Genomic DNA, 26,429 nt, shown 5'->3' on the forward strand with positions numbered 1-26,429 from the left:
GGTCCCGTTTACAAATCGACTCCCGGTACCCTCCCTTGCTTGCTGGCCCTCGTGAATGCGCTCTCCTCCTTCCGCCTCTTGCTCTTTCTCCATCCTTCCTCCATCTCCGGCTTGCTTTGGTTCTTTGGACTTCTTCGATGCTTCGCAACTAGTCTCCCGAAGTCAGTCTCTTTGGTCACGGTGGCTGTACAACCCGGCCTTTTCCTTATTGTTACGTTTTCACGGGTTACCCCCCGTACCACCTAGCTAGGATGGGCGACATATACTCGGAAGCCGAGTTGGAGCGACTTGGTCGCATGAGGCCGACCATCTTCCCCAATTTGCTATCAGAGCTTGGGTTTTGCTTCTCCCTCGTGCTCTCGCAAATTATGGCAGTAAGCTCATTACAATATCCCCTGTCTAGTCGGTGTAGACAGCCGTCTTGGGCGGACCTCTGGGCTAACCTTCATCAGGAATACTTTATCTCCGGTTTCAATGTTCTGTTGCCCTCTTTGGCCGAGGGACTGGACATTCCGGAAGCCTCATCTAGCTGGCCGTCCAGTGCTTTTGCCCTGACGGCGGGTGGCTCGTTGCTCTTCTTCGGCCGTCTGGCCGATCGCTATGGAGGGTTTGTAGTCTTCGCGGGAGGCTTGGCCTGGCATCTGGTCTGGTCGCTTGTGGCCGGTTTCGCGAAGAACGCCCTTATGATGTATTTCTGTCGAGCGCTACAGGGCTTTGGCCCTGCTGCCTTTCTCTCGGCAGGGATCATGCTCTTGGGCACTACCTACCGCCCGGGATGGCGGAAAAACTTGGTATTCAGCATCTACGGCGCCTGCGCTCCCATCGGCTTTGTTGCTGGGATTTTCGTGTCCGGCATGACCGGGCAATTTCTTGACTGGCGCTGGTACTTCTGGATCGGGACGATGCTGCTCTTCCTTGCCCTGATTGCAGCTGTGCTCTCTGTCCCAGCCAGCATCCGCCGCAAGCCTCCGCATCCTGACATGTCCATCGATTGGGCTGGCGCCGGTCTTTTCTTCTGCAGTCTTGTGTTGATATTTTTTGCTATCAACGATTGCGGTCATGCACCCGACGGCTGGCGCACTCCCTATGTGTATGTCACGTTGATTGTGGGCTTTTTCCTGCTGCTGGCTGCACTGTACGTCGAAGGTTGGGTGGCCAAGGAGCCGCTGCTTCCTCTTAGTCTCTTCCGCATCCCCCAGTTATCGTCCCTCCTCCTCGGCCTGTTCTGTTTCTATGGCGTGTTTGGCATCTGGCTGCTGTACTGTGTGGAGTACATGGAGAACATCATGCATGCCTCGCCGCTGCTCGTGGTGGCGTACTTTGTACCTTTCGCACTGGGTGGCATCTTCTTCAGTTTGATTGGGGGCTTGTTCCTGCATGTTCTTCCGGGTACGGTTCTTCTGGTAATCTCCGGGATTGGATGGCTAATGGCACCACTGCTGTTTGCCATCATGCCGCTCGGGGCTAGCTACTGGCCTTATGTGTTCCCGGCCATGATCTGCGGCACATTGGGCATGGATGTCACCTACAATGTCACCAACATCTTTGTGACCACCTCCCTTCCCGAGCGACAACAAGGGCTGGCCGCCGCCGTCGCCAACAGCGTTCTATTCCTGGGCATCAGTTTCTGGCTGGGGTGGGGTGATTTTACCTCGGCGCAGGTCCATGGAGACTTGCGCGCGAGATACCAGGCCGCACTCTGGATGGCGGTGGGGCTGGCCGGGTTGGGACTGATAATCATGGTGCTATTTGTGAAGATCAAGCCCGCCAAGAGTGAAGTGACTGTGGATGAGAAGGAGGGGGGCTCGGCAGGCTCGGCAGGCTCGGGAGGCTCGGGAGGCTCAGGAGACACGGAGTTGATGCCGAAGCAGGAGACAGACATTGGAGTAAATGGACGGGATGGGAATGACCTGCAATAACTTTGACAGCCCTCGTCCATTGTCATTATCAGCTGTGATTGACTTGCATATGCCGATCATAACTTCACCCTGAGCACATTCATTCTATGTATTAGATCCTGACGGAAAGGTCTTGTTTTGGAAGAAAGAAAACCCTCTTAGAGTATTTATATAGATATTGTCTACCTCGCACTCTTAGGAAGGTTTCATCAAACTTTGGTACACCTTGGCATACATTTTTGTACGGTGCGTATAGGAATCTGAAAATTAAAACCCTATTCTCCAGGTGGTTGTGTCTTCATTAGATGAGTATTTAAGAAACCCAACAACAAGAAAGTATCTGTGATATAGTAACATATATATTATAACAAAACAAACATCCAATCAAATGTGACTATCATCCAAAGTATGCATTGATAAGTGTGGTATTCTCATAATTATGCGCTTTCAGAATTATATATAGCTACTTCAGCTATATTCTGACAGCAAATGTTGTTATGGTTTTTATTGAGCTAACTGCTTAACTGTTTCATACAAGCCTGGAATCCATTATTTATTGTCTAACTCGAACTGTACATCACCTATAATTCTTACTTCCTTGGGTCATTGCAGGCAGTTGGCTTGCTTTCCACAGTTATCCTGGTTCATTATGCAGTCGGTGATATATACACGGGCAAGATGTTCGGAGCCTGTAGCAATATCCGCCAGGTAGGTCCAATGCTTCGTATATTAGAGCTTAGAAAACCCAAGAAGTTTAGGAGAATAATAACCTTACCAACCACTCAAGAGATATTTCTCCAAGCTTGTAATTTTTCTTTTGAACATAAGCATAACGGCTAATGTCATGAAATACTCTGTCACACTTTATATTATATACTCCAGACACTAAATTACTGCCTCGGAACTCAAGTCGAAATACCTCGGAATATAACAGTACTACGTTCAACAAAGAACTGAATATAAGCTGAGGTGAAGGATGTTGCAGTCTCTCCTTTGGTGCGCTTTTAGAGATAGAACGTCTGCCTTCCAGCTCATTCGGCAAAAAATCCCATATATAATTACTTACCTTGTACGTTTGCTCCTTAGGCCCTTTCCACCCGACTCTTAAGGGCCGTCATGAAGTAGGGTAGTTACGTATACAGTCAATGATATTATCATCATCAAGTTGAGTTTTTGTATATTTATTCGTATAATGATGTATATTGTAATGACGTACATTATACATCTCCAAAGGGAGGTCCTTCTAGGGTACCTACTACTTACAACACGGATGGCAACCGGGGCGGGAGGACGGGAGAGCATAGACGCGAATCCCAGCAGATACAAAAAACCATAATATTATGATATATTAAAACAAAAATCTACGTACTATTGCCACTTGCTATAATTTCTATTACTAAAGAATACTACTTGTGCAGCTTTCAACATACCACGCTCCGCAAGGGATTGCCCTGACTAAGAGACACGGTGAAGAATGCTGTGTCCGTGCTGCACATCTCGGTCTGACACGGATGGCGAAGATCATCCCCCCACACTGAATTGCTTAGTATCTGCAGGGCTCGGAGTGGGGCCGAATTTGAACACAGTGCTGACCCTCTCATCAACCACTGCAAGGGAGTCAGAGAAAGGAGTTCGGTCTTTTCCGTAGTCGGAGGTACCGAACTATCAACACTTATAAAGTATTGTCTGAAATGTGGAAAGCATCATCCCAACACAACTCCCTCCCAAACAAACAATTTCCATCTATCCATCCCTTGCAAATCTACCACCACCATGACCAACACTCAGTTTGGCGAAGAATGCGACATTGTCGCCGTCCTTACCCCTAAGCCGGGCAAGTTGGACCGAGTGCGTTACTCCTCACGGTGTCTGCCGGCATTTGGTTTTGGTACCCTATGTCTTGCCGATTTACTGACTTAATCTTGAACGTAGGTCGCTGAGCTCCTCACCAAACTCACCGCATGTGTCAAGAAGAATGAACCCGGGGTTTTGAGCTTCCACTTGTACAAGGACTTTGACCGGGAGACCGGCCAAGAGGAGCTGGTTTTGGTCGAGAAGTAGGACTCTCTCCATCTCTTCACATTGAGTGACCCGGTCGCACCCATGCTAACATTACTAGATACGTGAACAAAGAGGCATATGATCTCCATGCTGAACTACCCGACTTCCAAGCCATGCATGCTACCTTTCGCGCTGAGGAGCTCATGGCCAAACCCATCTTGATCAAGAGTGTGAAACCATTGGTGGGGTTTGAGCGCAGCTAGGTGAATGGCTGCCGCTCATGCATAGTTCGGAGGGGGTCTCCGGCAGTAGTATAGAGGTAGATAGATATAAATACTATCGCCCACTTCCCATAAATTTTGAATCTCGTGTAGAAAAAGCTCTGGACACTAGCTACCCTCAATTTTCGTTCTACATTCCTATCTCATATTCCAATCTCAGTACCGAATAGTGGACTTTCTGTAAAGAGCATAGTCACAGCCATGAACATCCGCACAGTTGTTGAAGCATTCTGCGCCGACTTCGCTAATGGTACTCATCCTACCACCATCCTCGACACGCGCTTCACTAGCAATCCTGAAATCTACGAGTACGGCCCCGACTGGGCGCGTTCACGACTTCCCTACCTGGGACGGTCCTGGACTGGAAGACGATCTTCATCTACACCGTCGTCCGAGGAAGACACCACCTGTGATGCCTACTTCGACGTTCTTGGGCAGACGCTGTTCTTCGAGCCAGACAACCGAGAGCCGACGTCGCCGCCCGATCAGTTCTTGGTCTCAGCATCGAATGGAAGTGACGATGCTGTCATGGTCAAACTGACCTCCACAGTGGGAAGCATCGCAACTGGGAAGAAGTGGGTGGAGACATTTGTATTCTTGTTTGGGAGGTTCGATGCACAGGGTAGAATTGGCAAATTGGAGATCTGGTCGGACTCGTTGAGCGCTTGGGTCAATTCTGAGTAAATGGTTTCCTTGTGCACTTCTTTGGGATATGTCGCTATGGCTTCAATGGGCCTAATTTATGCAATTCATAGGTACCGTCATCAACTCTAGAAAGACATCTTATTTTGAGGTATCCAGTCCAGCTACGGTTGGCTGATCCTTCGCCTCTTCTTCCTGCGTGGTCCCCGACCACCACCTCTTCCAACCACGAAACGATCCTTTTTGAGATCAGGTAGATTGAATACAAACATACTTTTCTTCGAAATCATGGTGGATCGGAACAGATTGAGGCATCATATGCTAATAAACAGTCCAGGGTCACATTGATCAGTTGTATTTTACGCTCTCAAAGGCAACCGTTAGCTGATTCCCCCTAGGTCCCGAAATGAAGCCGTCCTCCTGCTCAATTCCCTCGTCATTTACAATGTGTGTGCGGAAGTTGGCGTAGATAGCTGCCACCACATATTTTAACACTAAAGCAGAAGAGTTAGCCAAGGGAACAGCGGTAAAGGCAGGGATAACACTTACAGTACAATGCCAAATTACTCCCAATACACATGCGCGACCCGCTGGAGAATGCCCAGAACCAGCGCTCCTTCTTATCAGCGCCCTCCAGCGTTTCTGACAGCCAACGCTCTGGATGCCATTCATCTGGGCGCGGGAATACTGCGGGATTGCGGTGCAGGCTCCACGCAGCCGCACTTACGCGTACTCCTCCGGGTATGTTTTCATAGGGACCCAGCGTGGTTTGGTTATTCGCCGGCGTAATCCGTGGCTGACTGCCGGCCACCGGGGCGTGCAGTCGCAGGGTCTCCATAATGACTGCGTTCAAGTAAGGCAGCTCGTCCACATCCTTTGCCTTGGGCAGCGTGTCATCGCCCGCATTCGAGGCTGACCATGCAAAGGCTTCGGGACCCAGCTTGCTGCGCAACTCATCCTGAAGACGCGCCAATGCCACCGAATTCTGCGACAGCTGCCACGTCACATACAGCAGCGTCGTCGCCACGGTGCCATTGTTAGCAATAAGTTGATCTAGCAACTCGCTGGTAACCTGCAATTGTTGCGGGGACCGCGGTGTCCGGAGAGTCTGTGCTGCATTTCCGTTCATGCCGGCAGCAGAGACATCGTCGCCGATCACGGGATTCTGGGTGATACTGGGTGTGGTAGACACGCCCTCTTTCTCGGTGCTCTGACGGAGTCTCTCGTATACTACCGGAAGGTGGCCCGGCTCCAAGGTGGACCCGCCTGCCTTTTTGGCTAGCATGATTTCTGCGCCATCACTCATGTTGAGACACCAAGCAGCGATCTGATCATGTGCAAGATGTCGTGCCCGGGGAACAGGGGAGATTCCAAGTTTCTCCAGCCATGCAGTGAGACCGGGCAACTCCTGCAGCCAGAATAGCGACACCGGGTGTTGGTCGTCCAAATACAGGTTTTGCCAACGGGCGGCAGCTGTCAGGTCAGTTACAAACTGGGTGCCTGCCGACAGACCGAAGAAGTATGAAGTAGTCAGATCCATGGCGGTTGCTTTGTAAATGGGATAAATATCCATTGGCTTCTTGGCGTTGGCATGGTTGGCGAACTGCGGGAGAAGTCGACGTTGGACTACCTCCTGGATTATGGCCGTCGCGTCGGGTGAGGCTTGTAAAAACGATTTGGAATAGATGTTCGAGATACGCTTCTTCCGCATCGCATGTTCAGGGGAGTGTAAGGAGGAGAACATATTCAGCGCTCTGCGGAGAAGAATAAGTTAGCAGCGCGACGATACTAGGACAGCAAAACAACGTACCCATAGTTCACGAAGACAGTATAGAATGGTGGCTTCTCGAAACCCTTCCCGTACACTGTCTTGATGCCATCGTTCACACAATTAATGCTGACCTCGTTCGGCGCCAAACGGACGACCTCGCCATGCTGCTGATGTGCTCGGAGAACCGTGTTATTTTCACGAATCCGATACCTCGCCCACAAGATCCACAGGGACGTGTAAGGAGCCAATGGGTGAGCGTTAGGGATCTTCGCCAGTGGAGAAAGAAAGCTAGGGTAGATAATGAAATGGTACAGGAACAAGGCCACCAGGGCGATGCCTGCACACGCAGGGACGCTGGGCAAGATACTGGCTTCCATCGGTATAATTGTGCGAACAGGTGTAGGATGTAGGGGAGAACTAGCTAGTTATGGTGAAACTGTACTGCCATATGCTGTGATCAGAACTAAGAAGTAAGTTGGAAAATGAATATGCAGACGACATCACGCAAGCTGCCGGACATCGATATTATAGCGGCAGCACCTCTCGGAGGCCTCCGAGAGGTGCAGATTCATACCAAGATCGTCGTACAACGTACTGTCGGCTATATGCCGCCCCCGAGCATATTGCGGCTAGCTGAAGTAATGCTAATGCTTTGCTGATCATTTGGTACCTCCCAGCTTATGGGGGGAGGAGGTGGCTGTGCTTTGACATGTGTTTCTGGTCAGGAGGAGGTGCTTTGATCAGCCCTAGGGCATTAAGCAAGAACAATCAGCCCTGGCGAAGTCAGTGTTGCGCGTTCAAAACACCAGGAATGGAAAGCCAAATGTCTATCGTGACTTCTTACATTCCAGCGAGAAAAACAACGCATCTTCAGCCAGAGGATGACTGTCGGAAGCTTCCGCGGTATGCAGTTCCACTACGAAAGCCACGCACCCTACGGCGCTGTGTGTGTGGAGATCTAGGATGTCAGTTCAGCTCCCATAGTCAATGTGTTTGTTGCGTTACACAGTCGATGCTTAAAATGCCCTGTGTTGTGGACCAGATTGCAGTCTTCGAGGACATGTCCAACTCAACTTCCCACGATTTCTCCGAGACCTTCAACATCAACCCATAACCCACCCAAATCATGGCTGCTGGAACTGTTGTTACGCTGGACATGGCAAAGTTCTTCCTCGGGAGTGAGGAAGAACGAGCCCAGTTTTCTCGCGACTTATTGCAATGCTTTGCGAGCCAGGGGTTTGTTAAGCTAATCAATCACGGCGTCCCTAATGCTGCCATCGACAAGGCATTCGAATGGGTAAGAAAGTCCTTTGATTAATTTGGGTTAGTCACTAGAGGAGGTGGACTGATGGAATTGTGAGCAAAAAAGAACCGTTCCTTTTTCGAACTGCCCCAGGACATCAAGAAGAAGTATCCTCATCCACCCTGTGCTAACCCCAACCGCGGATGGGTGAGCCTCGGTCAAGAGAAGAGCTCGGCGATCAAAGATTTTGAGAAAGGGGTTTGCAAGGAGCACAAGGAGGTCTTTGATGTGAAGGTAGGTAGTATAGATCTCCATCAACAATTTTCATCCGTCTTGGTTTGCTGACCCGCCGATTCGGTAAAAGGAGTCGTTTGACATCGGAAATCCCGAAGACCCGATGTACGACAACATATGGCCGGATGAGAGTGAGGCACCAGGCTTCCGCTCTTTCTTCGAGATCTTCTACGAGCTTCTTCACGTGGCTCATTTGAACATTCTGAAGGCGCTGGAGATGGCCCTGAGCACCAAAGACCAGCCATTCGAGGTTATCAAGCACTGTATGCCCAATGTCAGCGAAATGCGCTTGAATTATTATCCCGCGGTTGATATCCGTGATCTGCGATCCGGCCACATGAGCCGCATTTCTGAGCATACGGACTTTGGGACAGTCACCCTGCTCTTCCAGGACTCCGTCGGAGGACTGGAAGTTGAGGACCAGTCCAACTTGGGCACCTACTTCCCCGTGGAGTGCGAAAACAAGCATGTCATGCTCGTCAATATTGGGGATAGCCTGCAGCGGCTAACGAATGATTACCTCACGTCGGTCAGCCATCGCGTGACGCTGCCCATCTCCGCGCGGGAGCGAGAGGAAGGACAGCTGAAGGAACGCATGTCCGTTACGTACTTTGCCAAGGTGGCTCGCGATAATTCCATCTACCCCTTCGGGCAGTTTGTGTCCGAGACCAATCCGGCCAAGTATCCCCATATGACGGCATATGAGTGGAACCAGATCAAGTTGGAAAAGATCTACGGAGCCTGTTAGATGGAGATGCCCTTTTGTGGCAAGAGAACGAGCCAACAGACAGAGACCCCGAATGAAAGGGAGCGTGGCCCCAAACCGCAAAGGATAGATTGTGCAGGTCAATTACGTGTTCCAATTTTCTGCAATGTTTGTTTCAAGATGCGGGCGAACGTTTAAAAGTCTTAGGGCCAGAGTGTATAGTTTATTATCAAGTACCCAGTCCTAGCAGCATCTTCATCAACGATTTCGGTCATACTCTGACACTCCTCACCAACAATGTACTCATAAGGCTATCTTCCTTACTGTGCTGAAATATGGGATGTTCTTAGGAAGCCAACGCAACATAACTGATTTGGCGATGTAAGTTTTCCGTAGTCTGCGCCCGCTTCGCTCACATGTAGAAAACAATGTAAAGATACAAATATTACATCAACGTCTGAGTACTGGACTGTTCTATACTGAGATTTATTCTAGTCGAGTGACCACGTGGAAGGCATGTACATACTAGTGGAAATTTCGTGTAGCGAAGCCGAAGATCCCACTTTACTTCTAGTCTTGATTAGCAGACATTGTTCACGGATCTTCTTTCAGTTTGATGATGTAATTCTCTTCTGTATGCTATTGAAACTCTAAGCACTGTTTCTATTTTCTTCTGTTCCAGGTAAAAAAAGTGATACTACTAATTAAGAAGTCATTTGCGTACATCTATCACGTGCAGGATAAATATATAAACGAAGAAGTAAAACCTACACTATACTACTTTCTAAACTTCTTTTTCTCTGTCTCTATTTCTGCGTTTTAAATTTCAATCAAATTCTCATCGAATTACATTCCTGGATATCCATGCTACAAACATCTAGGGAGGACTCCCCCTTCTTCTTACTGCTACCAATGGGTACTAGTCATACTGAAGGAAAATATCAACAGTCAATCATGGGTGGCCTGGTCGGGGCGGGAACTATGCTAGTTATGCAGATGAATATTAGTAATAGGTTTATGCACTTGTTAACTAGTACCACTCCTTCGCCCACTGTTTAAGAGAGTCCAGTTGGGAATCAGCCTTGGCAATAACTCCTGGATCAAAGGAAGGTCTTTATCAACTGCAACGTCATTGGCGCCTCCAATGTCCACGCCTCGACGTGCGAGCATATCTGCAGATAAAGGTGCGTATGCATACCCCAAAATCCCCTCCCTTTCTTCTCGGCCAATCCTTCAGAATTATTAACCAGAACCAAGACTGTCCTAAGTGCCGTACCCGTCGCATCAAATGCGACAGATCGGTCCCAGCATGCCGGAAATGCACCACACGAGGATTTCCATGTCCGGGATACGGTCTCATCCTCCGATGGGGCCAAGGAGTAGCTAGCAGAGGTAGACTGGCGGGCAGGCAGCTACCTCTACCATGCTCCCCGACTATTGCCCACTACCCTGATGCTATAACTTCCGAACTCATGTATCACTACCATCAGATTGTGTCTGCCAAGCTGGCTTGGGTGGATGGCCCGACGAACCCCTGGAGACAGGTCATCATTCCACTGGCGGGGGCATCGTCGACTGTCCTTCATGCCATGCTTGCACTTTCGTCGGAAGATCTTGCTGCGCGTTACCCGAACGACCATCCGCGTCGCCAGCAGCTGCAGGTCGCCTCTATATGCCGCCGGGATCAGGCCTTGGCTTCGGTGGCTCAGCTTCTTCGCCACATGAGGCAAAAAGGCTCTCCCTCCAATCAGGCCCAGTGCGCACTGGCCGCCACGCTCATCCTCTATAACGTCGAACTCCTCGGCGCTGCATCGGCTAAGTGGCGGATGCACTTGGAGGCCGCACGTGTGATCCGCCGATGGAAAGAACACACACTGATGGACGCCGGAGGCACGGACGAAATCGATGCCTTTTTAGTCTACGAGCAGTACTACGCCAGTGTTTTTGCTAGCCTCACTACTTTTGATGCCCTTGGGGAGTACGAGGCAATTCCGCTGACTGATTCGAATGCTATATTTAGCGACTTTGTCGACATAATCAGTCAAACGACACATATGGAGCGCTTGCAATCTAGTGATGACTATGGGATGGATTTTTCATTGCTTGACACGATGATAGGAGATTTGGAAGCCGCCAAGGCCCGCATGCTGGAGTTCAGCCTTATACTTTGCTGGCAAACCGACCAGGCCTGTCTCAGTTTCCAGCACCTGGTGTGGATCTTGTACTACGCCGGTCTAATTTATGTCCACCACGTCCTCGCTAGGAATGGTTCTCTAGATATGATATGTCAGTCTTAGAGAGATTCCATCTTTATCCATCTCGCCCTTCTCGTTGACAAGCACTCATTCGCTCATGACCTTGTGTGGCCGCTTTTCATTGCAGGCACCGAGTGCCGTGGGTGCCCGCAGAAACAGGAAGTGGTCGCACACGAGATTGAACTGGTTATGGAGGTCAGCGGCACATTGGACCGACGGAATGTCTTGTCCTTCTTGAAGCGGTTCTGGGCCTTGCCAGAAAGTGACCTCACGTGGATCCAGTTCATGAGGCTGGCACCGGAGCGACGTATGCTTATTCTTTAAGGTCGCCTACTAGGCCGGGCTAGACATTCGGAGAACGTCCTCCACATTTCTCCCCGAAAGCTTGGCTTCCTTTCGGGCCTCACGGAACCGAATGCGCCAAATGATGTGGCTGAGGTAAATTCCCAGCTCGAGTACCACACTGGTCACTGGTCAGATACTCTGAGCATATACCGCGAGGCAAGCAACGGACTCACACGACGATATACATAACCCCGCCAAGGATATCGAATGACCCTTGTGCCACTGTTGGACTCCGTTAGCATGTCGCATAATGTAAGGTATAGTAGCCATACCAAGGGCGAAAATTGAAAAGAGCCCTCCCAGCGTGTCGATGCATAAGAAGACCCAATCTATGTCGATCAGAATTCGCGCCTTCGCCCCCGGGGAACATGAGTACCACGTACTTATTCCGATCACCCGTCCTTGCCTTTTCCCCAATTCAAAGTATATTGGTAGCATGCCGCCAGCGAGAAGTACCGTGGCTATCGCACCCACCAGGAGATCCGGCCAGGTGATGCCCTTATTGTATGGGATCTGCGACCACGATCGAATTAGTCATGCAATATTTTCATGAGTAGGTAGACCAGCCATCATGCCCTTAGTGTCAAAATGAGTAGGGCTTCGACCCCACCCATGATCGCTAGGAGGCCAACACACGCGAATGTGGCTTTTTGGGAGGTGTAACTGCTGTTCTTCATGTCAGCATACAAACATAGATACCGCTTAAGCTTAGATATTTTGAGTCCTAGTGTCCAAGCATGGTTAGGTCTCACTGGTCATAATGTAGAATCTGGGCCCAGATAATGGCCGAAAAAGTCCCGAAAATCTGAGGCTGGATTTGCATCGGGAGATTGACTTCCTGGCGGTCATTGTTGTGAGCATCTCGTCTCAAGCCATAACCTGTACCTGAACGGCAAATTGAGGGATATTATTTACCTGTAGGATCAGATACACGCCCATGGGCACAGCACCTGACAGAGATCCAGTCAGTATTACTAAAATTGGCAGTCCCGTCTTCAACGCTTCTAATGGCGGATATTACTACTACACTGATATGTATATATGGATAATCAGCACGGGGGAGGGGGGAATTGATCCTTACAAATAGCCCACAAGAACCCCATTGCAGGAGGCAGCCCTTCTGTTTTCTTCCGTCGCCAGTTATACCATATCTGGGGGACAAGCTGGATACACCAGAAAACGGTGCCGATAGTGCCAAGAACATTGGATGCCGGGGTGGCGTCGGTTGATGCGGACATGAGCGGAGTGATGGGGGACCAACTTGGTTATAGGAGGCAGGCGACCTTGGGATGGCTGAACGGTCATTCGAAAGCTGAAATCAGCGTTGACCACCCTTTTCTACCCATCGCACGCAGAAACTCCATGTCCCTAAGGTAGATATCTAGTTTGTGTCTCCAAACTCTGGAGATCCGAAAGAGTGGGGCACGGTAACCAAAGTAGGCAAGTCGGGTGAGAAAAAGTTCTAGAACCATATAACATATCAGAGATTGAGAGATAGCCCATAAGCCTTCCGGGAAACAGGAGAAGGGAACAGTAACATGAGATAACCCGCACCTGATCACATCAAACTCTATAGACGTACGCATTCTCTTGCAATCTGCATTATCCGGGCATTGCAGACCCTGTGCTGTCATTGATGGTGCGTGGGTCTGCGTCCCTGAACGATCCACGTGACCGCCCAAGTGCCTAGAAACAGGCCATTTACCAGCTGTACCGGGTTTAAGCATCTTATATTGTTAATTTGTCTATAGTTAACATCATGCACTAACAGGTTGAGAATACCAATGATGTAAACCGAATGTAGTACAAACGGCTCTATTGTCGCAATTCTGTTGTGGAGCCGTGCTCTGTTTCCTGCTACCATCAACCGACTTGGAGTGCTCTCCTGAGACACGAGATAGCGATTCCGAGACAGTATTTTCCTATTCGAGTGTTGAATAGCATTGGAACACCCTCTACTAGTCATACAATCAATCTTCTATTAACATCAAAGGCTACGTAGGAAGGACCGCGCGAAGGTAGTACTACTGAATCGTGCACAGGCATGGTCCAGGTCGATGTTAGCTTAGGAAGGCGGACTAATAATTCAGCGTATTTGGGACCAGTCACATTTTTGCCTGTAAAACAGTCAAGACATTAGTTCCCCTATTGAGTATCAGTTATGGGGTGCTATTGTGACAGCATTTGAACCGTGTCTTCTGTCCCCACGTGATAAGTTATCAATGGTTAGATTTGTGGTCGTAACATCGTTGTACCTATACATTAGTGTTTGCCCTATAAAAAAATCCCAACCGTTATCGACTGATGCCAAGTCCTTTCAGTGTAGTAAAATTCCTCGCTCGCTGAGTGTGGAGGCCGTGGTCGCTGTGGTTAGACGTGAAAAATGCAAAGACCGGCTTTCAACTGCTCAGTTGCGATACCCATATGTTACCGAACTTATTCTGGACTATATATGGGGCCTGGAGAAGCACAGTTGAGGAGATATGAAGCTTACAATTATACACATATGCTGGAAATAGCTTATTGTTTTGTCACCTTCACACCTGCAACGGCACGATCCTTCGCCCCTCCCAAGTTAAGCCGAGATGTGTGCCTTCTTTACTTTCTCACCATCTACCCCCGGAACCACGCTTCACAATGAAGAAGGGGGTTCAGTTTCTTTCTTGGACTCTTCTGACCGATCATTTTGTCTGGAAGCTCGGTAGGGCTGTCAAGGCGGTTGTACTTTATTACGCCAGCGCTACGCTGCTTCTTCCTTGCGCTCCCCGGTCGCATTCTGACGTTTCCATCGTCAGGGTCAAAATCCTGCTGTATCATGGTGCTCAAGAGTAGTCCTTCCATACCTTCTAGGTATTCCTATAAACCTCTCAAATCTTGAATTGTACTTAAGGTGGGAATCCGGAGCTTTTGCCCCGGTGTTCGAAGCCCGCATCGTACACATTCGATCAACTCCCCTACCCAATACCTGGCTCCGGGACTGGAAGGGGTTGGCTCATATGAATAATTAGATTGCATATGAGAAGCGACTCAACAATGGGCGGGTCACTGGATGATCTACAATGGGTCCCAATCGGTTTCCAAATCTTGACATGAACCATGGATACCGGAGTCCCAGTCGGAATATCCGGTGAATACCACCCAGTAGTGTAAATAGCGGCATTTTGTTCGGTGTAATAAAAGCCCCGGAATTTGGAAGCGCACACTGCTCCAAACAGCCGAAAGCACTGGGAACTAGCAGCTTGCCATGCACAAAGTCGGCTCAAGCGCCGATCGCTGATCCCTAAGCATATCGCCAGTAAGCAACAGGCATCGGAGTTAAGTAATGGGTGCCGAGCAAAGTAGCCGACAAATAGAATGTCGAGCTACATTACTAGAATGTCACAAGGACTTGCTCCGATCTGCACAGGTTCAGCCGCACGCCGGCCACAGTAGTCGGGCCCTAGCTCGTCAGCACTAGCCACACTATCTATCGCTGGTGTGGCCATTAGTTCCGACCCATGACCAGCCTAAAGCTCAAAATGAATCGATCGCGCTTTCGACTCGTGAATGAAGAGAGGCAAATGCAAGGATCTGCATGTCAATTCCCGATTTCCCAAGTTTAGTGGTATTCGAGGCTTGGAGATGGGCGCATTGCATCGCAAGTGGCGGTTGCGTTGGAGTCTCAAATTTGCGGTGCTCCCAAATTTGCACAGTATGATGCTGAACATCGAATCAATGTAGTCATCACAATGTGCGAGATTGCATGACCGACCCGAGATCTATTCAGCTGCTCCCAAAGTGTACAATGCACACTTGTTCAGAGCTCCGCCATGGTTCATGGCGCTAGTTGGCAGGAGAATGAAGCGTGCGACCGCCCGACTATATATAGTTGGAAAGGTATCCTTGCTGGCATCTTTCCTCTCAATCATCACATATCTTTGATATCGCATAACAACAGCACGACTGCAGACCTTCCTCACCCAACAGCTCTTCAATATTACCACCAGTGCCCATCATGCATTTTCTGCTCCTCTTGTTCTTGGGGCTGCTGCAATTAGTCTCTGCAGCCAGATCCGGCACCTATTATGCCGGCTGGCCTGTCGGTGATAGCACATGGAAGACAACCGATACCGTCTTTCAGCGAGAGACGGGCATCTCCAGGTACCGCCTGTTCCAGGCTGACGGACTGATTTATAAGTATCAGCTCGATTTTGACGTCACCGAAAGACAAGGCGAATACGCAAGTACCTACGTGTTTTTTGACTCAGAAGGGGACGAGTATTACAAGGTGGTCTTTGTCACCGGCACTCATACCCTCAACTTTAATAGTGGGGACCCTTATATTCAGCAGGTCAAGGTTGTCGAGGATTAGTGAGTGCATGCTACCATATATACCCCAGTGATACCATGGCTGATATGGATCAGAATGACCCCCCCGTTCGTGGAGGATTGAATAAGCTGATTTCTTGCCTTATTGGGTACCCTCCAATTCTGGCACATATCACCAGACAGTGTGCTTTAGTTTTGGTACTGGTGGAACGAGGGGAATTTCTTGGGTATGTTCGAATGCGAATGGTGGCCACAGTGGAAGATAGTCCAAGAGGGAAGCAAGATCGAAGTTGTGGAGAGGGGTTGGGGGAATGAGTAGTGATACCCATTAGAATTCTAACGCAAGGTCATTGGGTCTCAGAATGTGGCGCTCGCAAAGACAGTAAAGATTCTATTGGCATTTTCAGTGACACTACATACTAGGCAGCCTTTCTCGTAGAACCTTGATCTTACAGCAAACATCCCGCACGGGAATACTGGAAACAGCGTAGGAATATCGCATTAGGAGGCTCTATATTGTAAAACAATGGCCCAATGGCAGAACATACAGGGAGCGCCCATAAATGCTTTCTCTTCAAGGCCACTGAGCGCCAATCCTGCGGCACCTACGTAAGCAAACAGCTTACGAGCACTTCAGACTTGGTGCCTAAGCTTCGAGACCGGCCGTGTTGGCCATTCAATTAAGCACTCTTCTCAGCTCGACAACACACTCGCCATTTGGTGGGTACGCCTCGAAAGTTATTTGCAACCCTGCAAAGGCCGCAAGATCCCTCCACTCCGCGCGGGTCCGTTCTCGGCCAGCATGCATCAAGATCATCGCGGCATGGGTCGTCGAACTAGCTGCATTCTTTGTAAACTCCTGAATGAGCAGACGTGAAGACGGGGCCATGACCCTGGCTACCTTGGCCAACAGCTTGATGGACTCAATATCCGACAAATTGTGGAGGACGTGAGCCATGGAATACAGCAAAGCTCCCTTAACAGGCTGCTCGCTGCCATCCTCTTTGTAATTCCAGGCCATCTCTGTGACCTCGGGAACCACACCAATGTCTGCATTGTACTCCTGCAAAATGAGGTTTTCCTTCTTTAGTAGGTGCGGGTATGCCGCTTGCATCTCCAAGAGCAGCTCGCCCCGGCCACCACCGATGTCAACTACCTGGAGTTTCTCGGGAGCCGTTGATTGAAGCAAGCCATCCAGATCATACCCGAGCTTGCGGACGCGATCGGGCATGGTGCCCCAGCGGCCAAATTTGCCCGTCATGAAAGTGTTAAAGCTATCAAGACGACCCGTGTGATGCATCACTGAATAAACATGTTCCCGAGCAAGGAAGTCATTGCCCATGAGTTTGTGTGCATACTGGAATGGAGTGTCGCACTCCTGGAACGGATACTCAAACTTGGTATCTATCAGGCGCCGCATGAGAAATGCCGCTGCCAAAAGCCCCTCGGATGTGCTGGATAGTGAGAGAACCTTGCTGTCAGCTACCGACATCACAGCTTAAGGTGTGTCGCACGGGATTCCTACAAATGCATGGCTCCATGCTGGGCAGAGGGCGTTTCCACCAAGAATCGGGTAACGTCGTTGGCCCGGTACACATCGTCTGGAAGAAGGTCTAAGAACCCTAACCCACCCATGAGGAAAAGGGTATCATCTGTGGCGTAGTCAAGCTTTGTGAGTATTGGCTCGGTCATGGGGTAGTCTACAAGAAACAACATACTGGCTAGAGGCACCGCTGCATTAGGATTGGTTCACATGGTTAGCTACACGAACGTTCCACGAAAGAAACCATTGGATGACATACACAGGTCGGTGTCACCATATTTGGTGTGATGCAAACTGCAGACCTCCTCCGCGGTGGCTGGCTTACCGATGTCTTGCAGGCAGCCGAAGAGGTCGAAATGAACAGCGATGGGCACGAACCCCAGAGAAGGGGCCTAGCAGAGGGAGAACGTGAGCGTGACCATGGAATAAAACAACCAAGGATAATATAACCCTGAGTAAGAGGCAGGGAACAGACACACCATAGTGACAGTGCTCAGGACCTTCTTCCCAGCTTCGGGGATGGGGGCATTCTGCGGAGCGGCCATGCCTGTGGAGACCTTGGATTCCGATGTTTTGCTCAAGTACAGAATTTTGGAAGAACAATGTCCTAGGATATACCCTCTAGATATAGGGAAGCCCAGGTCATCTGCTTATCATTTGTCGTTCCACGGCTAGCCATCGTCCCCCCCGCAGAATTCAATCTATCTCACGCCATTGACGATCATCTTCCAGTGATACCCAGAGCGGTGCATGCGGCATGCAAATCTAGCGCGAGGCTTATCGGACCCTAGCCGCCACCAATAAATATAGGCAGGATACCTGGCGCATGCACAATCAAACTGCCCATACCAAGCCACGAAAATGTCCTGAGCCCCTGATAGGGGCGGTGGATAATGTTTACCTATGGCTAGAACCGGTGTGCGGGAATATTGATGGCGGTCTACTGCTTACACTGGCGATAAGAAACTCTGAACCTCCATTCCACATCATATGGAGAATTGCAAGCCACCATCATTGGCGGCACGTTCGGTGATACCCGGCCATACTACGGTCTATGTCGTGCAGTCAGTAGTCAGCTTACACTTAATACAGCAAAGTCTCCATCGTGCAAACACTAGAGGAACATGATGGCTGATGACAGCGATGATAGGTTCTATAGAACTAGAACGTGGTGACACACCACGTTATGCGCAATCCGTAGATTGCCCCACTGGGCTGTGCGACGCAAGGGGCAATGACCGGCCAGTACACTTATCAGACCAGAACCAATGTACTTTCTCCCCTTGGGACGCCTCTTTCTAAGGAGAATAGCATGCCCTGTGAGCACCCCTCCCGCATTATCAAATGTTCGACCAAAATTCTATTCTCTATTGCCCTATTTTCAAACGGTTTTCAAGACTATAAGGGACAGGATACTACCGGGATCTCTATACACGTGTTGAATTCGTAGCCTGTCACTCACTTGACGGACGATGGCCAGCCAATCCTTCAGCGTTCTCTCCAGCGTGTTGGTGAACTGGTGAAGCAGTAGATCATTGCAGCGCATCACCCGTTCCTGGGTAGCCGGGATAGAGCCCGTTTCTGGTAGAACTATGTCAGCGATGAAGATCCTGCTCTTTGGTTCCAGAGCAGGCAAAATGTTGCGAAGAATCTGAACAGCTTCCTGATCCGGCCAGTCATGGAGAATTTGGCGCAGCAGATATACGGCAGCACCCTTAACTGGCTGCAAGTAGAAGAGGGAATGGGCCTGAAACCGGATGCGAGTAGTCACTGAGAGGGGCAGCTCGCGCTCTTCCAGTCGCTGGATGCTGTTAAGAACAACCTCTGGGCGGTCTTGCACCACAAAGCGAAGGCTCGGAAAGCTCTCTGCTAGGCTTACACTGACATGACCAGTAGAGCCGCCTATCTAGAGGTATTTGTTAAGTAGTGAATGGAAGGGAATCTGAGATATAGAGGCTCACATCGACTACGACCCCGTCATCGAGCGATGACCAGTCGAAACTTTTGCATAGATGCGAAGTGTCAAACAGATTGGTAGTGGACACCGCCATCATGGAATTGGCGAACTCAACCGTGCGGGCAGGATCCTGCGATATGTAGTCGAAAAAGGAGCCATGGTGGTCGAAGGCAAGATTATGCGCCGTTTCATTCAATTTATTGCTATCTGGCCAAGTAGCAGTCGCATCCACATTTTTGGCCGCAGTTGGGAAAACGGTCTCAGCAAAGTACTGGCCCCAATAGTCCAAGGTCGGGTCACCGGCTAGCTTGCGCGATACCGGGCTGTGGCCAACCATTTCCGTTGTTCCGTACTCTTGGAACAAGTGACCAGTCATGACGAGTCGTAGGTAGCTGCGCAAGAGTTTCTCTGGCACTTTTGCCATGTGAGACAGTTCTTGGTATGAGATCGTGCCATCCTGTGGCACAAAAGTGTGAATCTTGAAGTGGAGTAACCATCGCACGGCACAGATAAATTGGAGCTGGAAAATGAAACCACACATTTACTGTATTATCAGCTAACCGTCCATATACATTTGCACAGTTTCAAAGAAAGGAGGCCAAAGTAGGAAAGGATATGCGAACATCAACCGTTAAATTTGTCAGAACATCACCTGGGTCCCGGGTTAAATGGAGCAGCTGAATTGCGGCTTCCTCCAACTCAAGTTTGGCTGCGCCAATTGTTGTTGGTAGTGTGGTCTGGTTAGGCAGCATCGACGGGTCGTCTTTGAGTGACTTAAGGTGTTCGGCGATGAGGCCGGCACTAGAAGCTACCTGGCTGGCATAGCGTTCCAGTTGGGAAGAGAGACGTTCATCCATCACCGAGTGTAATCCAGTTGTTATGTCTTGCTTTTTCGACTGCAATGAACGGCAACCATGCAAGTCTGTATCGAGAAGGAGCGGGGAGGACACATACAAGCCCTTCCAAATGCTCTGAAAGTGACGGACAGAGTAACCGAAAGAAGAGGCCATTGGCGAGCCATAGCTAGATTTAAAGGGTAGGCAAGGGACGAGTGAAGGCGGAGGGCCTAGACACTGACACGATACATCAACGACACTCGGCTTGCGGTAGTTCCGTACAGCCTAGAACTGGCCGAGCCGTGTCTGGCCACAGACAGAGTCAGCTGCCAACATTCTCGGCCCTGGGTGAGACCATCAGGACAACATTCTACATTTGCAATTCCACGAAGCAGTCCCGTGGAACATGCACAATTGATCATATTTGCGCTCTCATAGGATGGTCTTAGTTTTGGCTTGCATTGCAGGCATGTCAGTCACCCCTGCTGATTCAGTTGGCTGTGACAGCTGACTGCTTTTCTTAGACACTAGTATCCGCGTTCTGGCTACCCAGCCGCCGGCTATGCTTACAGATATTCTGTCCCGGTGTTAGACGCTGCACATAGTTCAAGCGGAGCCACCGCATCTTTGCCACTGGGCGGAAGTGTGGAGTTAGACAACTGTCAAAAAGTCTCCCAGACGAACTTGGGATCCCCAACTGTGAGTGAGAGCAAAGACGGACCAGCAGATCAACGAGAACACCCTGAGCGGGAATAGGACGCGGTTCTTGCGAATGGGTACAAACTGGTATTGATCACCATTGGGCTCTTCTTCTCCACGTCTTTTACATCACTCGATTAAACCATCATGTCCACCGCGGTGCCAAAGGTCACCCAGCAGTTTCAGTTGCCGGAGGGTGTGAGTGGTATGCAAGTGCCTACCTGCTCACTACCCTCGCCGTGACACTCTCTTTCAGCCGTCTAAAAACCTTATTCCCCATGAATTGTATCAATATGAGTGGCCTCTTTGTGTTTGGACTTCGCTTCACCTCCTGCCGTATCACCCCGTCCTTGTCGGGCCTCATCCCGTCCCGCGCAATGACCGGCCGGGGGAGGGGGGGGGCCATTCTTAGGTTCCCTTATCATCATTAGAGGGCCATTTCGCCAACGGACAGACTTCTCAGGGTAACAAATGAGCGTACTTTCAGTGGCGGAGGCAATCGTACCTCTTTAAGCTTATAGGCCAGATGGCCCTTCCGTCGCAAGATCAAATGATCGAGAGTGCGAGGTCACCTCATGACTTGCCGGTTCTTAGGATGGGCAGGGCCTTCAATAACCACATCTCGTGCCGCTGGTGTTTCGATATTTATCTCCCATTTGGCTATTGGGTCCCGTCGTTATCTTTTTTACCTTCCCAAACACCAAACCTGTCGCACCGATAAGCCTAAGGGAGAACGTGGTTCGTCTTGATCCTTTGGGGACGGCCATCTTCCTACCAGCTATGATGTGCCTGCTTCTAGGACCCCAATGGGGAGGCGCATAATGCCCCTGGCCCAATGCCCGCATATTTACCCTGTTATCTCTTCTTTGTAGTTTTACTTGCTTGCTTTGTAGGGCTGCAAATCTAGGCCCGCCAACGAGCCCACCGCGCCTGCACCGCGACCGAAACATCCGGGTCTCCGCGCTGTACGGCGTCTGTCGAATTGGTGTCATGTTCATCTTTTTCTACTATCTACCCACATTGCTCCAGGTAGTTCAGGGGGTCCCTGCCACCGAGCCCGGTATTCAGAACCTGCCGCTCATCGTATCCAACGTTATATTGGCTATCATTTGCGGCGTCCTGGTGAGGATTACAGAAAGCTCCGGCCCTTTTATGCTCCTTGGGGCGGCCATGACTAGTATCGGCGCTGGGTTGCTCTCGACACTGCAGTGAGCTTTCGGGAGAGGTCAATGGATTGTATACCAGGTGGTTCTGAGGATGGCATCGGCATGGGCTTCCAGTTGCCTGTTTTCGTTGTGCAGACCATCCTATCATCCACGGATATCTCCACCGCCACGGCCCTGATGATTTGACTTTCATTCAGCTCCTTGGCGGTTGCACCTTCGTTTTCGTTGCGCAAGATATCTTTGGCAATAGGTTATCGGCGGGCATCCACACAGTCTTGCCGATGCTGGACCCTCGCGCGGTAAATAATGTCGGACCTACCAGTCTCCAGAGAGTGTATTCGAGTAATACTCCTTCGAGTCTAGTTATTATGAATAATCATGTCGTGGTGCACACTTTCCATCCAGCCATTGGCTTATCTGCTGCTTCATTCTTCGCTGCAACTGTCATTTAGTGACGATCATCGAGCAAATCAATCAGCCAGTCCGGCTCCTCTTGAGTCGGAGGGTCGTATCGGGTCCACCCCATCGGGCGGGAGCCCCTGGATCCTTACGTGACCAAGGAGTTAACAATCATCCCTTACCGCATGACGTTCTCGGATCGACCATGTCCCTACAGTCCCCGTGGTTTTCTATGTATCTGCCATACTATGCTAGCCGTGCTCTTTGAGTTTGAACAATTGGATAGGTCTTCATTGCCTTCTCCGCACAATATACTGCGTTGCTCATATGGTTTCTAATAATTGCCCGCCAGAAAAGAAGTTGCAGCGTCTCCATGTAAGAACAGCATTCATGTGTAACTCCATTGAACTATCGTCAATGGTGGTCTCCAAGTAGCTGGAATGGTATATTACACACACTGAAATTTTCCCCCTCATATGGCATGCGGAGTAGCCATCTGGCAGTATTCTGAGATGACAGTCGGTCATTTGGCGAGGACGGATGAGAGGGGGTTGTGTGTGTGTGACAACAATGGCGCCACGATGCGCCCGGAGTCAGCTTTTCCGTCAATAGTGAGGATAGATAGTCAGCTATTGCACCACCTTTTTATCGCGCTAAATAGGTCGCTCGGCCTTCCTGGTGCTTGGGCAACATTCTTGTTTGCCGTCTTTGATCGGAATTTCTGGGCCTCGAAAGTGAATGATGGCTGGGCGCATATGCCAACATTTGTTTTTTGTGATAATCATGCATTAATTATTGTCTTACGTAGGTTAGGAACCCAAGATCCCGGGCTATTGGTTTTATTATAAGATTACGGTCAGTTGTATTCTACTTCAATGGGGTGCATAAAGACTGTTGGTGGGATTTACTAGATCCTTTGTGGCAAATATGTTATAGGCACCACCGCCTCCTCATAGAGTAATCATGTGAGTTGTTCAGGATAGACATAACCTGCGATATCAGTGCACCGGTATTCAGAGGTCCACTGGTAATACTAATGGCCCCTCGCATTTTGACAAAGTAGACAAATCCCGCGCTTCGTGATCTGTTCACGGCTGCCTCGACAAAGCAAGGGGCAACCCCCCTTTCATGTCACCCAGCGAAGGAGGCTTACTGTTTCGACATATGGATGGTCTAGACCAACCCTTGCTACAGCCGATAGTAGTAATGGAAAGACACTACCACATGGATGAACAGCAGAGCTGGGACCAGAACTGGTGTCACCTCACCCCCGTCTCCTCCCTGCATCGAGGTCGTCACCACAAAAAATGTTTTGAAAATGAAATTGAGAGTGCCTGAGGACCAATATCTGAAGAGGGGCCGCTGGAAAATGGTGGACCGACGAGCATTGTATTTGAGCAACACCGAGGCCTAAGGCTATGATCTCACGGCCCTAGGGAGCATTCACATCCCATCAACTACCATTTCCGCCGATGAGCCTAAGAGTACACAATGCTGATCCTCTATCTAGTACGTGCCATGCGGCACATAGTTCTTGGATCTTCATGTAGCTTGCACCCACAACTAACCAAGACTATTCGATATACAGGTAGCAGCGGTCATTGTCGGATGGCTGATATACCGCCTCCATCTAGACCCTCTGTCGCGTATTCCAGGTCCTTTGCTGGCCAAATTTCTTCCGGTAGGACATTTATTGTCGCCATCGCCCCATGCTCCTGCTCAGGTAGCTAACTCATTGTACCAGATCTGTAGCATACAAATGGTCCTCAACGGCCGACTGATGTTCACCTTCAAAGAGCTGCATGACACTTACGGTGGGCTTTAATCTGTTTCCGTACCCCTCGCCTCTCCCCAATCACCAGAAAGCTCACCCGACTTTCCTTCAGGCCCAGTAGTTCGCATCGGACCAAGTGAGCTATCATTCGCAACAATTAGCGCATTCGATACCATCTATGGACCCCATGGGGACAATAACTTCTCGCTTTACGGCAGTCGGAAAGGTCTGTTGGGAAGCCTGGGCGGCATGGCAGATTCGTTAGGCAACTCAACAGAGAAGGAGAATCGCCGAAAGCTACGTCCCCTGGTTGCTACCTCGTTGAATGAGCTGCTTGCCGCCAAAGGCGAGGAGTATTGTCGCTTAGCAATGGCCGAGCAATTAGCATTCCATCATGTAGGCCAGACGGAAGCCGCACCCGTCTCCCTGTCCACGTTGAACAATCGGTACTTGTGGCAGTTCGCGAGCATGGCGGCCTTTGGAAACCGCGGCAACGAAGCGGAGCGAGGTAGGTTCCACATTTTACTAATGGGGTCGAACTTCTCGGTACTAATCGAAGTAATAGTAAGCTTTAATCCTCATGTTGACTGGCTGGACCCCTTCATGTGCTTCCTTGAGACACTCTTAGTCTCCTTCTCACGAGCTACCATTCACCGCCACATTTCAATTGCTTTAAGAGTATGGCAGGCCATCTGCTTCATCTTCCGACGGCCCGTCCATCCAGGCGTAGTCAACTACGACAAGGATGAATCTGCATTCCCGGATAACCTTCACAGTCGGCTCCGGCAAGCAGCTTCGAGGACCATGCTCCAAGTTCCTGATTCCTTATTGCAGGTCAATTGTTTTGTTCTCCGGTGAGCATCGGTCCCAGGCCGATAGGGAATAATGCCCTAGACTAAACCATCGGCGTAGATTCAGCATATACGGGACAGCAGACAACATGCTAAACGCTTTGTTTTATTTTCTGCTGAAGGACCCACAATGCTTAAGGAGACTGGAAGCGGAGGTCTTGTCTGTGGGGGCCGCCGTGGATGAGCTATCGGACAACTGTCTAGCCAGGTTGCCCTATCTCAATGCCTGCATCAACGAAACATTCCGTATCACACCTGCCTTCAACGGGGGCATACTACAACGGGTGTCTTGCGGCGCCACAGTTGATGGGATCTACGTCCCACCGGGGGTGAGTTCTAACTTTTCTCTTCCTTTAGACTGGAAATATGGAGACACTTCACTGACATCAAGCACCTGGCCAGGTTGCGGTGTCGGTAGACCATTATACTCTGGGCCATGCCCCTCAGTATTGGGAGAAGCCTGATATCTTCAACCCGGATCGGTGGATCGATCAAAACTGCAAGGATAATTTCAAAGCCTCGCGGCCGTTTCTTATCGGCGCACGCCAGTGTCCAGGGCGACAGATGGCGTACCAGATGTTCCGGGTATGTGTCGCCAAACTTGTATATCTTTACTCTTTGGAGTTGGTGAACAATGACTTTGATATTGAGCGGGACACCTTCTCATCATATCACTGGACCGGCGTCAAGCTTGATGTGACCATGAAGCCGCGCACTCCGGGTGTTCTCGGCTACTGATTCGCATGGTCTTCTCCTGTGGCTGTGGAATCTTTTTGTCAACCTCCCCCCCCCTTCAGACTGATTATCGTTACTCATGTTAAGTACTATTGCCTGTTCAGACCTTTGCAAAATCTATGCTCAATGTACAGTGATGTGATCCCGTGCAAGTAGTACATAGAATGAGTCTATATGTAGTACATATCGCAATGATATTAGATTTCTTATATTCTGGGTCCCCATCCCAAATCCACATTGCTACCTCAGTTGCCCTCTAGGCTATATCAGTGAAGTGTCAAGACTCCCATCATACAACGTCAGATAGCAATTTAGCACAGTACTATAATATTCCTCCGGTTACCCCAGAGGAATTCCACTCTCAAGGTCCGCGCAGCAGGGTATGAGGATGTCGCTGATCAGCTTAGAATAAATAGGAGAGGTGGAACTATAGCACGGGATTTCACATCTCACCTCAGCCACTCCACACGTAGACCCCAAGGCCGGTTCAGGTGATGTTCTCGGCAGGCCAGAATATAATAGTAATGACCCTCGTGGCAAGCTGAGGATTCTGCGAACTGGTACATCCAATGAGATCTCCAGATTGGCATGCCACAGCAGTTCTGGGTGCAATTGATGATTCCTCATGATTGCTCAATGCGTTCTCATGATTGGCCTCTCTGCATACCAACCGGCATTCTTAGGTGTATGCCTGGTCTTGGCTCCACCTGACATTTTTTACCAGT

At 49.9% G+C, this 26,429-nt stretch overlaps 10 protein-coding genes across 10 annotated transcripts; 6 read left to right on the forward strand and 4 right to left on the reverse strand.

The window, feature by feature from the left end:
* The first annotated feature begins 119 nt into the window (after positions 1-119).
* Positions 120-2,182, forward strand: BO85DRAFT_466017 (drug resistance protein). The gene is made up of 2 exons (XM_025662103.1): positions 120-374; positions 453-2,182. Exons 1-2 carry the CDS (start codon positions 252-254, stop codon positions 1,917-1,919), a joined length of 1,590 nt encoding a protein of 529 aa, XP_025520181.1. The 5' UTR covers positions 120-251; the 3' UTR covers positions 1,920-2,182.
* Positions 2,183-3,612: 1,430 nt separating this feature from the next.
* Positions 3,613-4,864, forward strand: BO85DRAFT_474765 (putative quinol monooxygenase; the record flags this gene model as incomplete). Its single annotated transcript, XM_025662677.1, has 4 exons — positions 3,613-3,746; positions 3,831-3,955; positions 4,018-4,141; positions 4,274-4,864. Exons 1-4 carry the CDS (start codon positions 3,672-3,674, stop codon positions 4,862-4,864), a joined length of 915 nt encoding a protein of 304 aa, XP_025520182.1. The 5' UTR covers positions 3,613-3,671.
* Positions 4,865-5,170: 306 nt separating this feature from the next.
* BO85DRAFT_484271 (cytochrome P450) lies at positions 5,171-6,970 on the reverse strand (the record flags this gene model as incomplete). Its single annotated transcript, XM_025663224.1, has 3 exons — positions 5,171-5,316; positions 5,372-6,576; positions 6,633-6,970. 3 exons carry the CDS (start codon positions 6,968-6,970, stop codon positions 5,171-5,173), a joined length of 1,689 nt encoding a protein of 562 aa, XP_025520183.1.
* Positions 6,971-7,661: 691 nt separating this feature from the next.
* On the forward strand, positions 7,662-9,107 carry BO85DRAFT_466019 (gibberellin 20-oxidase). The gene is made up of 3 exons (XM_025662104.1): positions 7,662-7,890; positions 7,963-8,130; positions 8,201-9,107. Exons 1-3 carry the CDS (start codon positions 7,720-7,722, stop codon positions 8,876-8,878), a joined length of 1,017 nt encoding a protein of 338 aa, XP_025520184.1. The 5' UTR covers positions 7,662-7,719; the 3' UTR covers positions 8,879-9,107.
* Positions 9,108-9,980: 873 nt separating this feature from the next.
* On the forward strand, positions 9,981-11,472 carry BO85DRAFT_501980 (Zn(II)2Cys6 transcription factor; the record flags this gene model as incomplete). Its single annotated transcript, XM_025664183.1, has 3 exons — positions 9,981-10,024; positions 10,074-11,088; positions 11,134-11,472. The coding sequence occupies 3 exons, from the start codon at positions 9,981-9,983 to the stop codon at positions 11,413-11,415; spliced, it is 1,341 nt and encodes a 446-aa protein (XP_025520185.1). The 3' UTR covers positions 11,416-11,472.
* Positions 11,161-12,674, reverse strand: BO85DRAFT_501994 (PQ-loop repeat-containing protein; the record flags this gene model as incomplete). Its single annotated transcript, XM_025664184.1, has 8 exons — positions 11,161-11,554; positions 11,610-11,658; positions 11,709-11,765; positions 11,820-11,949; positions 12,012-12,102; positions 12,189-12,274; positions 12,352-12,386; positions 12,518-12,674. 8 exons carry the CDS (start codon positions 12,672-12,674, stop codon positions 11,425-11,427), a joined length of 735 nt encoding a protein of 244 aa, XP_025520186.1. The 3' UTR covers positions 11,161-11,424.
* Positions 12,675-15,338: 2,664 nt separating this feature from the next.
* Positions 15,339-16,150, forward strand: BO85DRAFT_445688 (uncharacterized protein). The gene is made up of 2 exons (XM_025659327.1): positions 15,339-15,787; positions 15,841-16,150. The coding sequence occupies exon 1, from the start codon at positions 15,431-15,433 to the stop codon at positions 15,785-15,787; it is 357 nt and encodes a 118-aa protein (XP_025520187.1). The 5' UTR covers positions 15,339-15,430; the 3' UTR covers positions 15,841-16,150.
* A 72-nt stretch (positions 16,151-16,222) lies between these two features.
* On the reverse strand, positions 16,223-17,864 carry BO85DRAFT_516795 (putative O-methyltransferase). The gene is made up of 5 exons (XM_025664867.1): positions 17,767-17,864; positions 17,547-17,679; positions 17,463-17,477; positions 17,270-17,396; positions 16,223-17,198 (listed from the first exon to the last, which is right to left on the reverse strand). The coding sequence occupies exons 1-5, from the start codon at positions 17,830-17,832 to the stop codon at positions 16,421-16,423; spliced, it is 1,119 nt and encodes a 372-aa protein (XP_025520188.1). The 5' UTR covers positions 17,833-17,864; the 3' UTR covers positions 16,223-16,420.
* Positions 17,865-18,627: 763 nt separating this feature from the next.
* BO85DRAFT_445690 (O-methyltransferase) lies at positions 18,628-20,284 on the reverse strand. The gene is made up of 3 exons (XM_025659328.1): positions 19,868-20,284; positions 19,249-19,764; positions 18,628-19,193 (listed from the first exon to the last, which is right to left on the reverse strand). The coding sequence occupies exons 1-3, from the start codon at positions 20,252-20,254 to the stop codon at positions 18,669-18,671; spliced, it is 1,428 nt and encodes a 475-aa protein (XP_025520189.1). The 5' UTR covers positions 20,255-20,284; the 3' UTR covers positions 18,628-18,668.
* Positions 20,285-23,899: 3,615 nt separating this feature from the next.
* On the forward strand, positions 23,900-25,930 carry BO85DRAFT_130441 (cytochrome P450 monooxygenase). The gene is made up of 6 exons (XM_025653985.1): positions 23,900-24,025; positions 24,089-24,158; positions 24,231-24,626; positions 24,684-24,972; positions 25,031-25,298; positions 25,372-25,930. The coding sequence occupies exons 2-6, from the start codon at positions 24,104-24,106 to the stop codon at positions 25,705-25,707; spliced, it is 1,344 nt and encodes a 447-aa protein (XP_025520190.1). The 5' UTR covers positions 23,900-24,025; positions 24,089-24,103; the 3' UTR covers positions 25,708-25,930.
* Positions 25,931-26,429: the final 499 nt, after the last annotated feature.

Source organism: Aspergillus piperis (genome assembly GCF_003184755.1).
Source record: "Aspergillus piperis CBS 112811 unplaced genomic scaffold BO85scaffold_2, whole genome shotgun sequence".
Taxonomy (NCBI): Eukaryota; Fungi; Ascomycota; class Eurotiomycetes; order Eurotiales; family Aspergillaceae; genus Aspergillus; species Aspergillus piperis.